Below are 15,361 nucleotides of genomic sequence, written 5' to 3'. Positions count from 1 at the left end.
GCACACACACATACATACTTGAAGAAAATACCTTAAAAACACAATGGATCTAATTACAAAAGAGACACAAAAATTCACTGGGGAAAAAAAGAACTCCTTAAAAAGCAGAATTGACCAAATGGAAAAAGCTTACTGAGGAAAATAATTACTTAAAAAATTAGAATTGGCAATTGGAAACTGACTGAATGAGACATCAAGAAACAATGTTAACAAAATCAAAAGAATGAAATAATAGAAGAAAATGTGAAATATTTTACTGGAAAATTACTGATCTGGAAAATAGAGTGAAGAGAGAGAATTTTAAAATTGTTGTACTACCTGAAAGCCATGATAAAAAAAAAAAAAAAAAAAAAAAAAAAAAAAAAAAAAAATCATCCTAAAAAAAAAAAAAAAAAAAAAAAAAGAACCTAGACATCATCTTTCAAGATATTATCAAGGAAAACTAAACTTTCCTGGTATCTTAGATGCAGAAGAAATTAAAATCACAAGAATCCACTAATCACTACCTGAAAAAGATTCAAAAGTTCAAAACTATCAGGAATATTATAGCTAAATTCCAGAGCTCCTGGTCCAGTAAAAAATATTGCAAACAGCCAGAATCAATTTAAACATTGTGGAGCCAGAGTCAGAATCACACTTCATGTTAAAGAAGAGGATCGCTTAGAATATGATATTCCAGAAGGCAAAGAAGCTAGGATTGCAACTAAGAAAAACCCATTCAATAAAACTGAGTATAAAACTTCAAGGGGAAAAATGGATATTTAGTGGAATAGAAAACTTTCAAGCATTCCTGATGAAAAGGACAGAACTTAATAAAGAAATTGACATTTAAACACAAGACTCAGGGGAAACACAAAAAAGTAAACACGAGAAAGAAATCATAAGAGACTCATTAAAGTTAAACTGTTTACATTCCTATATTGGAAAATGATACATGTAATTCCTAAGAACTTTGTCATTATGAGAGAAGTTAGAAGCAGTCCAAATAGAGAAGAGAGTATGAGTCAATTATGTTAGGAGGAACTAAAAAAAAATGTGAAAAAGAGGGATGCATTGGGAAAAGGGGGAAGGAAGCAACAGCAATATTGTAATGATGATCAACTGTGAAAAACTTAGCTGCTCTGATCAGTACAATGATGTAAGAAAATTTCACAGGATGCATGATGAAAAATGCTATCTCCAGAAAAAGAACTGATAAATTCTGAGTACAAATTGAACGATAGTTTTTTTTTTTTCCCTTTTCTTTATTTTGAATGAGGAAAATTATCTCACACACAAAAAAAAGGTATACAAGGAAGATTTTTTTTTTTTTATAGTAGAAAGAGATATGGGACAGGGACAATGCTTCTCATCACAGTTGGTTCAAAGAGGAAAGAATATATGCATACATACATACATACTGGATAAAATAGATTTCTATACCCAATTGAATGGGTATAGAAATCTATTTTATCCATTAGAGAAATAGGAGGGGAAGGATTTAAGAGAAAGTGTGTGTGTGGGAATAATAAAAGAGCAGATAAAGGGAGGCAGTAGTCAGAAACAAATTAGACTTTTGAAGAGGGACTGGATAAAAAGATAAAATCCTTTCCACAGTTGTTACTATACATATCTATATATGTAATTATATAAATGTACAAATAATTTAAATAACAAATATAGATATATTAAGTATATATCTATATCTATCTATCCATCTACCTCATACTCTCCTGGTTCTGTTCACTTTATTTTGTATCAATTCATAAAAGACCCCGAATTTTTCTGAAACCATCTTGATTGTCTTTTCTTTTCTTTTTTTTTGCTGAGGCAATTAGAGTTAAGTAACTTGCTCAGGATCACACAGCCAAGAATAGTTAAGTGTCTGAGACTAGATTTGAACTCAGGTCCTTCTGATTTCAAGGCTGGTGCTCTATCTACTGCACTACTTAGCTGCCTCTTTGCTTGTCATTTCTTAGAGGACAAATAGTATCACATTCATATACTATATTTTGTTCAATCATTCCCCAATTGATACACATTACCTCAGTTTTCAGCTTTTTGTCTCCATAAAAAAGTTACTATAAATATTTTTGTATGCACGAGCCCTTTTCCTATTTATTTGATCTCTTTGGAGTATAGGTCTAACAGAGTAATTGCTGTAGCTTAAATTTTTAGATTTTGTCAGCTCATCACAAGTTGTGTCTTGCTGGAAAGGTTTCAGTTAAGGGCTCATATATTGATTTATATACTTTCTGAGGACTAACCTATGTAAATATAGAGAGGATCCTTTGCTAGTAGACTAGCCACTAGGGAGTTAATTATTGGACCACTGAGACCCGTAAAACAAAAAATACAAAGTAGTTCTTGTTTTTTTATAGCTCTCTTTTGCCCTCACGAGGTAATGAAATAGCAGAAAAGGAAGCCAGGGTCATTTGAATTATGTAATCTTTAGTTTTTAGAATATTAACTTCTCTGCCATATCACTGGCAGGGAGGGTCTAAATGTAAAGTCCTTGTTCACTAGGCATATTATGGGAAACATTATATTGACGTTTACTTTCTCCACAGAAATGAAAATGGAAGTGTAAAGCCCCTAGTTGGTGACATAGCACACAGAGCAATGGGACTAGTCTCGGCTACTAGATATTGTGACTGCACATTGGGGATAAGAATACCTCCCAGCATTGTTGTGAGGATCAAATGAGATAATATTTGTTTAGCACAGTGTTTGGCATATAGTGGGTGCTTCCAATCCCCAGATAAGGAAGCTGTTTGCTGAATTCTTCTCTCAACTCTGAGATTGCTAGGTGACACTATAGTGCATAGAGTGCTGGGTCACATCTTCCAGATTTTAATGTGGCCTCAGACACTAGCTATGTGACCCTGGGTCATTTAACCATGTTTGCCTCAGTTTCCTTCTCTGTAAAATGAGCTAGAGAAGGAAGTGGCAAACCACTCCAGTATCTTTGCCAAGAAAACTTCCATAGGGTCACAAAGAGTCAAACCCAACTGAACAATAGCAACAACAATCTCTCAACTGTGCTTTTGACTCTCTAATCTTTGTCACCCATCTCAGCTACCTTTGCATCCTAGAAGTTCCCTCTGCCCCAGTGACCTTTTCAGTCTGGAACATCCCACCATTCTGCAGCCCCCCTTTCCCCTTGGTGAATTCCTCCTAAAACCTCCATTTTCTTTCTTTCTTTTTTATTATGAAAGCTTTTTATTTACAAAACATATGCATGGATAATTTTTCAACACTGATTCTTGCAAAACCTTCTGTCCCAAATTTTCCCTTCCTTCCCCCCACCCCCTCCCCTAGATGGCAAGTAGTCCAATACACGTTGAATATGTTAAAATAAATGTTAAATCTAATATATGTATACATATTTATACAGTTATCTTGCTGCACAAGAAAAATCGGATCAAGAAGGGAAAAAAAAAAAGTACAAAAGAAAACAAAATGCAAGCAGACAACAACAGAAAGAGTGAAAATGTTATGTTGTGGCTAACACTCAGTTCCCACAGTCCTCTCTCTGGGTGTAGATGGCTCTCTTCATCATTGAACAATTGGAACTGGTAAAACCTCCATTTTTAGGAAAAGCTCAGACCTCCATCCTGTAGTCTTCTCCTGATTGACCACCATACTCCCCAATACCTACTCATCTATCCCATCTCCTCTCTCCCCTCCCCTCCTTTTTCAGTTTCCTTTTATATGTAGTCTTCCCCTTTTAGAATGTAAGCTCCTTAAGGGAAAGAATGTGCCTAATACAGGGCCTAGCCTATAAGAAAGCACTTAATAAATACTTGTTGACTGACTGTAATGAATGACATTCTGATCGAGCCCCAAAACATTGCCTACTAAATGAGATCCTTAATTATGTAGAACATTTTAGTTTAATCCAGAAGGCTGATGATAAAGTATTCTTCCTAGAATTTGGCAGAGAACTTTTGCTCTTCAAATACAGAATGAGACACATTTTCAGGCAGAACCAGTGAATTTGTTTTAAGTGATTATACTTATTTGTTATCAGAAAAGGCATTTTTCTGGAAGAGGAATTATGAAGATGGGAGATAGTGATAATTATACCAAAAAAAAGAAGAAAAAAATTATGAGTGGAACAACAACAACAACAACAAAAAAAAAAAAACTAAGAAGAAAGCAGAAGGAAATTCAGAAAGAAACAAATAGGGCAATGTTGCAACTATCATTTTAAATTTAATACATACTTTAAAAAAGTTATACATTATATTCATAACATTGTATATAATTCTTTTTTTAATAAGAGGAAATGTCCATATTTATTGATGCTTATCAAGTTCATAACAATAAAAATTATTTAAACACTTCATCTTAGCTATGTGTAAACAAAAAGCCACACGAATGAAGAATGGCTATTATTAGCTCTAATATGAAGTTGAATGGGGAGCCCATAGAGCAGTCCAAACCTTGGTTAAGACATTGCAGATAAGAAATAAACTAGGCCCAAAATTGAATATGAGGAAGAGAATGGTCTGAATTGTATTGTGTAAATTACTCAGTGTTTTTCTTTTTTTTTCTTTTCCCGGTCAGCATTTAATTTTATCGTTTTCAATTATCTTTGCCAAATTAGTGAATGTAAATAAATTGGTATTTCTTAGTTTTTTTATTTATACTTATCCACTTATTATAGTCTGAATGATTTTTTCAGGAATGTTTTTTATTTATTGTGGAATGGATCTTTTCATATATTCTTTTTTCTTTTTTTAAATTTTTTTTCAGCAAAGAAAATATAAAGTATTTATTTACCCTCTATAGTATTTTATTTTTTCAAATAAATATAAAGGTAGTTCTCAACATTCATTTCTGAAAGAATCTATGTTTAAATATTTTTCCCCAAGTTCATTTGAGTATAGAGAGTTTTAATTCCTTTATCTGAAAACAGAGACTCTTATCTTTTGACCTTTATCAATTGAGAAATGGCTCTTATTTTTATAAGTTGACTTCTCTACATATTTAAGATATGGGGCTTTTATCAGAAAAAATTGATAATAAATTTTTTTCATAGTTATATTTATTGTGTATCTTCTCCATCCAATTTTTTTTTTTCTGTTTAGATTACTCTCTCCTTTCACCCTGTCCATTCTCAAAGGTGGTTTTTTTCTGATTCCCACCCCCTCCAATCTACCCTTAATTCTTTTATTGTCCTCTCTCACTTTATCCCTTTCCCCTTCTACTTTCCTGTGGTATAAGACAAATTTTTCCCTTTTTGAGCCATTTCTGATGAGTAATAGGTTCAAGTGCTCCCCTCTAACTCCACAATCTTTTTCTCCATTGTAAAGGTTCTTTCCTATCTCTTTTATGTCAAATAATTTACCCCATTCTACTTCTCCCTTTCTGCTTCTCTTAGTGCTTTTCTCTTTCTCACCTCATTTATTTTTAGATAATCTTCTTATCATATTCAGCATATATTCTTGTCCTCTGCCTATATATACTCCTTCTAATGATTCTAATAATGAGGAGTTAAAGTATAATTTTTCCACATAGGAATGTAAACAATTTAATCCCTTATTGAATCTCTTATGATTTCTTGTTTCTTTTTACTTTTTTATGCTTCTCTTGAGTCTTGTATTTAAAAGTCAAATTTTCTATCCAGCTCTGGTCTTTCCATCAGGGATGCTTAAAAGTCTTTTTACTTCATCTTTTTTTTTTTTTTTTTCTCCTAAAGGATTGTACTTCATCTTGCTGGGTGGATAATTCTTGTTTGTAATCCTAACTCCTTTGCCTTCTGGAATAACATATTCCAAATTCTCTTTAAAGTAGAATCTTTAAAGTAGATCCTTTAAAGTAGAATCTACTAAACTTTGTGTTATCCTGACTATGCTCCATGATTTGCAAACTGTTTCTTTCTGTCTGTATGCAATATTTTCTCCTTGACCTGGAAGCTCTGGAATTTGGCTATAATTATTTAAAGTTTTCAACCTAGGATCTCTTTCAGGAACTGACCAGTGGATTCTTTCAATTTCTATTTTACCTTCTAGTTCTACAATATCAGAGTAGTTTTTCTTGATAATTTCTTGACATTATTTTGAAATCTTTGAAAGATTATGTCTAGGCTGGGTTTTAAAAATTATTATAATTTTGGATTTTTTTAAGTCATGGCTTTTAGATAACCCAATAATTTTTTTTAAACAAATCAAACATTTACTGATAATAAACCATAATTTTGTGACTCCCATATTCAGTTACAAAGCACCATATGGGGTCACATAAACCCCATGTTTAAGAAACTTTGGTCTAAGCATATACAAAATACAAACATAGCCAAATCCTATTAAGCTGTCAGTAACATTTGCAGAGGTATTAAATAAATGAATAGTATCCATTGAAGTTGGACTATTTCCGATTGTTTAAATTTACCCTTGATTTTTTCAACCTGCAGATATTTTGTTATTGTAACTTGTCTTGTAACTTGCTGCTACTTCTTTTTAAATTTCAATAGCATTTTACTGTTTCAATATTTTCAATATTCCTTTTTGTAAGATTTTGAGTTTCAAATATTTTTTCTCCTTCCCTCTCTTCCCTCCCCCTCCACACCCAAGTATGTATAGATATACATGATCTATATCAGATTGTGTATAATCTGAAATAGATTATACATGTATAATCATTATAAACATATTTCTATATTAGTCATGCTGTGGAAGAAAAATCAGAACAAAAGGGAAAAACCATGAGGGGAAAAAAAGGCAAATCCAAAAAAAAGTGAAAATGGTGAAAATATTATGCTTCAATCTGCATTCAGTCTCCATATATGGATGTGGATGGCATTTTCCACCCCACGTCTATTGGAATTGTCTCCTAGTCCAGTAATTTTTAAATGATCTTTCCTGAATCTATTTTTCAGGTCAGTTGTTTTTCCAATGATATAATTTACATTTTCTCCAATTTTTTCAGTCTTGATTTTGTTTTATTGTAATTATTAGCTTCTACTTGCCCAATTCTAATGTTTACAGAATTATTTTCTTCCATGAACTTTTGTATCTCCCTTTCCCTTTGGCCAATTTTGCTTTTAAAGATGTTATCTTGAGCAAATTTTTGTATATGTTTTTTCTTTGGCCAATTCTGCTTTTTAAGGTATTTTTCTCTTTATTGGATTTTTGTGACTTTAAAAAACATTAACTACTTGGACTATTTTGTTTTTTAAAGTGTTATTTTCTTCATTATTTTTTGTGTTTCCTTTACCAAGCTGATGACAAGGATGACCCAAAGATAGTCTGCATCTTTCAGATGATGGCAGCCCCCCAATACCTCTTCCATTTTGAACTACGTCCCCAGTTTTGCAGAGTTGAACTTGATTTAGTTTTATAGTTATATATAATTATTCAAATTTGTTATATTGATCTTGTTTTTTCCAAATCATAAAATCATAAATTTAAAGATGGAGAGGTCCTGTTATAACTGAAGCATGAAGAGGTTAAGTTATCTGCCTATTGTCACACAGCTATTTAATGCCTGAGGTGGGATTTGAACTTAGCCTTCCTAGGTGTAAGTACAGCACTCCATTCACTGTGCCATCTGACTTTCATCCTGATATGGGGCCACCCAAATATCAGGTACTTTTGTTTAACTATTTTTATTATAATGAAAGTTTCAGTTTTGAGGTGGGTAGAGGAAGGGGAATATTTCAAAAAATGACTTATATAAAACAAAAATCAGCATCAACAAGATATGTTGAATTCTGAAGTAATATAGAAATTTCTGATTTATTTCTATGCCTAAGGCTTGTGTCAAAAAGTATTGACCACTAAGTGTCATGGGTGATTTGGAGCTATTTTATCCTTCATGAGAGGTAAAGACAACTTTGTTGGACTTCTCCAAGAAGCAATACACTTGCAGGAAAGAGCGCAAGAATTTCTGACCACTCTTGCTCCCTTAGTCAAAAATGTACATTTCTTAGGATTACTTATTAGTGACCTGGGCTCAGGAAAAGAAATATAAAAAAGAGGCAGCTAGAGATTTGGAGTCCAGTTATAAGGACTCACTTAGGCAATTATACATTTCTGGGGCATATGTTGCTGCTATGGCTGTTGAGATGAGGGAATAATACACCACCTTGCTGGAAGCTACATGGAGAGCTGGCAGAGTCCCTCCCCAAAGGCATGCTCAAAAGAGGAAGGAACCTTTCTCCTTGATTTATTTTTTTTTTTATAGCCTACCAAATGGACAACACTTCCTGACTCAGTCACAAATCATCTGTGACACAATTCTTTCCACTCTTACCCCACTCCCTATTTATAGGCTCAACAAAGCCAATCAGGAGTCATTTTATCCCCTTGTCTTTTAGCAAGGGACCACATTGCATACACCATGAGATCTTCCCTGTTACATAATGAATGATCTTCAGGGTTCTTCATTTCCTCCAGTATCTGGGGACCATGAGCCCTCTGAGTCCAAGCTTTTAATAAGCAGACCCTCTAAAATCTCTCAAAAAGAATAACCAGATTTTTCCTTTGAAATTAGGGCCTCAAACTAGCAGTGCTACAACTAGAAAAAGAAAAGGCAGATAAAATTTGGATGGAAGAACAAATGAGAGAGGTGAGTAGATGATGACACTTTCTCTATGCCCACCTTGCCCTACCTCCAAAGCCTGAGGACTATATCTAGGAATAGAGGCAATCACATTATTGAGTCTTAAATAGAATGATGATAAAATTCAGGAGATAGAGGGTAAATTGTCTTACCAAATATGGAAAGTTTGGGAAAAAATGGTTTTTGTTGTTTTGTTTTAGTTTTTATTTTGGCTTAAGTAGATTTACACACCATTCATAGCACAATGCAAATTAATTCTATACATTCTTTCATAGAAATCTTGCTTTAATACAGCAACTGTTTTGGGACTAATCTGCCTTTTTAGCCAGTTGATGCTAGAAGTAGTTCAGAGTGAGTTTACTCTAATGAATTTACTGTAAATGAATTTTTTTTTTTTGTCTCCCCGACCTCCCTTCAGGTCAGGGATCTCAATGTCCCATCCCAGCCCCAGATCCTGAAGATCTGGGAAGTAAGCATAGAGCACTTATGAAGTGAATTTATGGAGCAAACTGGAACTTCACTCCAGTTTAGTCTAGTCTTTCCCAAACCAAGGATAACAGACTCTCCCTTCACTTTTACTTGTGTTATAGATCTGCAATTGTGAGAAAAAGCAGGAACCTTTAACAAATTTACCTAAAAGTGATTGCTTAAAACCATTTCATGACAATTCATTAAATCCTGGAGTAATTTTTGCATTATTGTTGGTATATTTTACATTTGAGGTAAAAGATCCATAAAGCATTTCTACTTGGTTGATGTTTTTTTTAATTTCACCAGCATTTTGACCATTTAATGAATTTTTTAGCTAAAAAAAAATTAAAATATTAAAAACTTCAAATCAAAAAATTCCATCCAATCTTTAAGGTTCTGTTCTAAGAGAAACAAAATCAACATAATCCAGCCAGCATTGGGTCATAAAGGGCGTTCAGAACTGGTTAAGCAGGATCACAATCAACAAACATAGTCAAGGTCTGGTAGGCATGGCAAAGAATTCAGGGTGAAACTACTTTCAATGCAATCTTATTCAGATAGGGTCTAGGTGTGGCTTTAGTGCAAGTTTTCAGCATGGTAATAATGTCCCAAATACCTTTTAAGTACAAGAATACTCAAAGTGCTCAAAAGCAGATAAGATGTTTCAAAAACACAAATAGTGAAGTAAAAATGTTCAGTTGGGAGACCAAAACCATCTTATCATATATCCATATATAACTTGACAAGATTTAACATCTATAAATTAAATAAATGATGCTTATATTAGAAACTCTAGGTAAGTTTACTATTATGTAAACTGGTTTTTGGCAAATTGATTTTAGGTAATTTAATTTTTATCAAATAGGTCATTATTGGCCTTAAGTAAAATACCCTAGGTCCATTTGAAGGACCCTTAATGTGTGTCTGAATTGGCATGGGCAATCTAATTTGGATTTTGGGTTGTTTTTTGTTTTAATTATTTTTTTAAATTTTATATTTAATAAATTATATATTTTAAATTTAATAAAATTTTTAAAAATAATACTATGGTGACTCCAAAACCAGTATTCCTAACTCTTGAGTTTCCTCACTCCCCTTTGCCAATTTGTGACTAGGAGGATGGGCTTTATAGAAATTATGCTCGAGAAATAAGTGTGGATGTATGTGTTGGTGTCTGTGAGTATATCAGTGTGTGCTATGAGAAAGAAGGGATGAGTAGAGAAAAACCAGGGTTGGACTGGGATGGGATGAGAAAAGCACCTCAGTGTATTTTAGAGAGTTCTTAGGTGCCCCATAAATTATAACAAGTTGAAGAGCATGGTTCAGTCCCTTTAGTCTTAGTAGATGAGACAAAGAAGACAACTTTCTTTCACTCTCTCCCATCTCTCCTTTCTCTCTCTGATATTTCCCTCTCATCAGAAAGCAGACAAGAGTGCCCTAGCCTTCAAAGCAAACCAGGAGGACTTGGAGTTTGCAAAAATTCACTTAAATGACATGATGTTTGACATATTGCAGAAGATATCTATCCATGAGAAGGACTGGCGTAAGGTGCTGGAGAAGCTTTTCTTTGACATGGACTCCAAGGTCAGAAATTTTTCCTTTGAAAGAGTCAAACCAGCTGGGCTCAGACCAGCAGAAGCTGATATTGTGACTTTTCCAGGCAAATAAGCAACTACGTACTAGAAAAACTGGATTCTCTCCCCTTATCAGGCTCTCATATCAGGAATTGTAGGAAGCTAATAGCAACAACAGAGGTTATAGAAGAAATTGGGATCAGGACTTGGAGGAAGAGAATGTTAGAGCCAGCCCAAATAGTCTGGAGAGAACCAGTTGTTCAGTCATTGTATGGGGGCATTTTTACACCTCAAAAATTGGCAAATCAAGATGAGTTACTTTGTTAATTGGCTAGACTTTAAAAATGATAAAGAAAATATTAATAAGGCAGATTAAAATTTAAAATTTGTGTCATGTGAAATGCCCCTACTTTCATCTCTCAAACTGGTTGTTAACCAATGGTTAGGAAGAAAGTTATGACAGTCATGAAAGTAGGGAGAACCCAAATCATAGGCCCTGTTCTAATACTAAGCACAGTGAAAAGAAAATCAATCCCCTTTAATACTAGTGTCTTCCCCTTGAAATTATCTCCCAATTTATCTTGTATAAATTTTGTTTATATGTAGTTGTTTACAAAGTCTCTCATTAAGTGATGAGTTTCTGGAGAACAGGGGGCACATAGTAGGAGCTTAATAAATGCTTATTATCTGACTAGAAGCATTAGAACTGAATACTAATGTTAGCTTTGCCACTGACAAATTGTGTGATCTCGGGCAAATAATGTCATATTCTCTGCTATATTTTCCTCATCTGTAAACTGAGAAATTGGGCTAATTTCAGGCCTCTTTTAATGCTAGAGTTCTATAAATTATGACTTTCCATCCTCCTTCCTCTCATCTGTTCTAATACCTCATAGAATTTTATAGCTGAAAAATGCCTTGGAAGTCATCCAATCTGGGGCAGTTAGGTGGCACAGTGGATAGAGCACCAGTCCTGAACTCAGGAGGACCTGAGTTCAAATCTGGTCTCAGACACTTAACACTTCCTAGCTGTGTGACCCTGGGTAAGTCACTTAACCCCAATAGCCTCAGGGAAAAAGAAAGAAAAGATATCGTCCAATCTGACCTGATTATCTGACAGATGAAGAAAATAACGCTCAGAGAAATGATGCTTGTAAGTTCAGATCAATGATATATTGTGAATATGGAGCAGATATCAGCAGATGAACAGGATTGGACAAAAGGTGCTGGAGAAGTTTTTCTGCTCTCTTCAAAAATCTCCAATGACTCCCTGTCATCCTGGAGAGATAAACCTCTCAACCTAGAACCCAAAGCCCCTCCCAGTCTGGCTCATTTTTAATCCCCAAAAGGACAAATAATAAATGTATACTGTGTTGGGCTGGCATGGGGGAGGAGAGGGGAAGTATTCTTTCTTAACTTTCCAAGCATTTGTTTAGCAATGTCCTTGTTTTTCCGCCTTCTGTACCTGCTTGGATGTGGTATGTCTGAGGCAAGCCCCATCTGTTGTGTCTGGCAGGGATACAAAGCTGCTGTTACTTAGTTACTCACATAAAGGGGGTGAGGGTGGAGAATTTAGTGGGAAGTTTTATAGCTCTAACTATACCAGGCTGCAGATCAGCAATATGACCAGGTCCAAGTATCTTAAGCTGGAACAGAATTCAAGTTAATTGAAATGGTATTTTTGTTTGTTGTTGAGGCAATTGGGGTTAAGTGACTTGCCCAGGATCACAGAGCCAATAAGTGTATCTGAGGCTGTATCTGAACTCGGGTCCTCTTGGCTGGGCCATCTAGCTCCAATTCAAAGGTTTTAATGAGTACTGCCATGTCCTGAGCATTGGACTAAAGCACTCCTTGGGCAGGCATCGAAGGCCCTCCACAATCTAACACCAATCTACCCTTGTACCTTTATTAGAGGTACAACTCCTTTATAGGAAGGTATTCAGCTTCCTATCTGACCTAACTAGATAATCACTGCCCCCATTTTCCTGACTTTTAGCCTTTCCTGACTTATCCCTATGCCTGGGATGCCCTCCAATGCCCTATTTCTTTTTAAAAATCCTTATTCCTTAACCAAAACCCAAACTGTATCCTTTGTGATTCCTTCCTTGATGCTTCAGGAAGCATGGTGTTGTGGGTAAAGTGCCAGACTTAGTGTCAAGATGACTTGAATTCACATGTGATCTCAGGTACTGTGAAGATCTTGGGCCATTCATTTAATCTCTTAAATGTCTTAGTTTATCTGCAGAATGAAAAGGATGGATTTAATGACTGCAGTCTAGTAACTTCACCAAGTTATCATTAAGTTCCATTGAAATAATGGAAATAATGTATGGAATACACTTGGCAAATTTTGAAGTTTTACATAAATGGCAACTATTATACATTTTTGTATTCTAAATTTAACAAACATTTAATAAAAAGTATTTTATATACATAATAGAAACTATAAATATTATGCAATCAACTATTATTTATCTTTAGTGCCTCTTGTATATAGTAGGTATTTAACAACAAATTTTTGTTGAGAGAATAAATGAACACATAATGAATGAAGTATGTGATCAAAGTACTTATCTATTTGGATGGAAAATCCAAATCCTGCATTTAGAGAGAAAACTATGGAGACTGAATGAAGACCAAAGCATACTGTTTTTGGTTTTTTTTTCTCATGGTTTTCCCTTTTGTTCTGATTTTTCTCTCCCGACATGACTCATATAGAAATATGTTTAAAAAATTAAATTTTAAAAAAGTTTTTGTTTAAAGGAGTTCCTACCCTCAAATAGATTAAAGTATAGCAGGTATAATTAAAAATATTTATTAATTAAATAACTACTATCAAGTCCAAACATCCAAAGCTAAATCTCTGTACCTTTCTTTATCCCCCCATAGCTGAACCACATGGACTTAGATCCTGTGAAGAAACAGATGGAGCATATGTGGAAATTTATAAAAAAGAGCCTAATGGAAGGCCCTCGCTTTGATGCAGAAACTGCTGCTGGCTTTAGGAAGTGAGCTTCCAAAACTAGCTCCCCTTCAATGATCTAAACTCCCTTCCCTGAGCTTTTCTATTGTCACTTTGGGGAAAAGGATTCCAGATCCTCCTGTCCTTGAGTTCTTCCCCACAGTAGGTTTGAAGACTGAGAGAGGACCAGAGGTAAATAAAAGAAGAGACTGAAGACACTGGAGAGGAAAGGTTAGGGGTCACTGTAGAGGAGAAGGGCTCCCTATCAGGACAGGAAGAAGACTTGGCCAGTTATATAGTTCCTTTGCCTCTACATTTTAGCTCTGTCTCCAGCCAGCCATCAGAATCATTTCTAACGATTAAGGCATCTTATTTCCAAAAAGTTCTTGTTAAAACCCAGATATGCTTTTCCTCAGTGTTCCTCAAATAAGATACTCTACTCTTCTGGGCAATTTTAATGTCTGTCCCCTATACCTGGAATACATACTTACTCTCTCTGTCTCTGTCTCTCTCTCTCTCTCTCTCTCTTTCTCTCTGTCTGTCTGTCTGTATCTCTTTCTCTGTCTGTCTCTGTCTCTCTCTGTCTCTCTGTCTGTCTATCTCTCTCTCTCTCTCTGTCTCTTTTTCTCTGTCTGTCTGCCTCTTTCTGTAGTCTGTTTGTCTCTCTCTCCTTTAAGTCCCAACTAAAATCCCTTCATAGGAAGTCTTTTTCCATCCTTCTTAGCCCTAGTGCCTTCCCTTTGTTTATTATTTCCAATTTGTCCTTGTTTGTATGTAAGTTATTTGTGCATTGCCTGCCCCATTAGAGTATGAGCTTCTTGAGAGCAGAAACTGTCTTTCCCTTTTGTCACATCTTCAGCACTTGACACATGGCCTAGCATGTTTGCAGAAGATAAGTAGAAAGAAGCATCCTTGACCTACTTATATAAGTTGGCTTTGCTCTGTCAGATTAACTAGCCCATATACTCAAGAATAGTGAGGTGAGGATTTTTAAGTTTTGATGAAGTAAAGGTCGGTTCAGTGCCTCGCTTCATTCCCTTAAAACAGTAGCCAGAGGACAATAGGTACCTATTGATCTTTAGATCCCAAACAGAGCCTCCTTTGGGTCTTTGGGTCTGACCTACAATGTAGCCATCTCTTAAGGAGACCCCGAAGAACACTAACTCTTCCTCCCAATTATCTTCTCTGGGACACCTTTCTTAGTGGGTTCGTGAAGCTGATCACAACTTGCTTGGGGTGGGGTGTCTCTTTCAGGCAACTCTTTGATCGGATGAAATGCATTTCTTGTGACAGGCCTGTGAACGTCATGACAAGTCCGTGAGTATCACCCTCCAAGGTTTGCTGCAATTCAATATTTCCAACTGTGTCTTATTAAACCCTGCTGTTCCATGTAATGTGAATAGGGTTTCTGTGAGAAAATGCCTTTACTAGCAATATTTTCCAATCCAAAATGCCAAATAGGAAATTAAATATGCATAAAATGTCACCTTTTTTGACCATAAAAATAAAATTCAACTCCTCTGCTTTGCATCAGTCTTGACCAGATCCTCTCCCTCTTTAATCCCTATCCTCCAGACCTCCAGAAACACTAATTTATTTTGTCAATAGATTTCAAGCTCAGACATGTTTTAGCTCAATTAGTTTGTAAGTCATAATTCCTCCTTCATGAAAGTCCCTTCCCACCAGAGGGCACCATTTCACATGGTTTTCTCTGCTGATTAACAGATAGCTTTTCCCTGAAGACCTAGTTATCAATAATAATACCTTGCTTTTGTAGGATACTCTTTATTTCCAAAGAACTTAA

General features: G+C 35.1%; 1 protein-coding gene across 1 annotated transcript in view; it reads left to right on the top strand.

The window, feature by feature from the left end:
- The window catches only part of C1H16orf96 (chromosome 1 C16orf96 homolog), a 57,142-nt gene that overhangs the window by 30,208 nt on the left and 11,573 nt on the right, over positions 1 to 15,361 (top strand). Inside the window, exons 8-11 of the mRNA XM_031945499.1 lie at positions 8,482 to 8,556; positions 10,441 to 10,605; positions 13,485 to 13,603; positions 14,812 to 14,874. Coding sequence (XP_031801359.1) covers positions 8,482 to 8,556; positions 10,441 to 10,605; positions 13,485 to 13,603; positions 14,812 to 14,874 — 422 coding nt within the window. The remainder of the gene's footprint in view (positions 1 to 8,481; positions 8,557 to 10,440; positions 10,606 to 13,484; positions 13,604 to 14,811; positions 14,875 to 15,361) is intronic.

The sequence above is a fragment of the Sarcophilus harrisii genome, chromosome 1 (genome assembly GCF_902635505.1).
Source record: "Sarcophilus harrisii chromosome 1, mSarHar1.11, whole genome shotgun sequence".
Classification (NCBI taxonomy): Eukaryota; Metazoa; Chordata; class Mammalia; order Dasyuromorphia; family Dasyuridae; genus Sarcophilus; species Sarcophilus harrisii.
The sequence above is the reverse complement of the archived record's forward strand: the minus strand, read 5'-3'. Positions and strand labels throughout refer to the sequence as shown.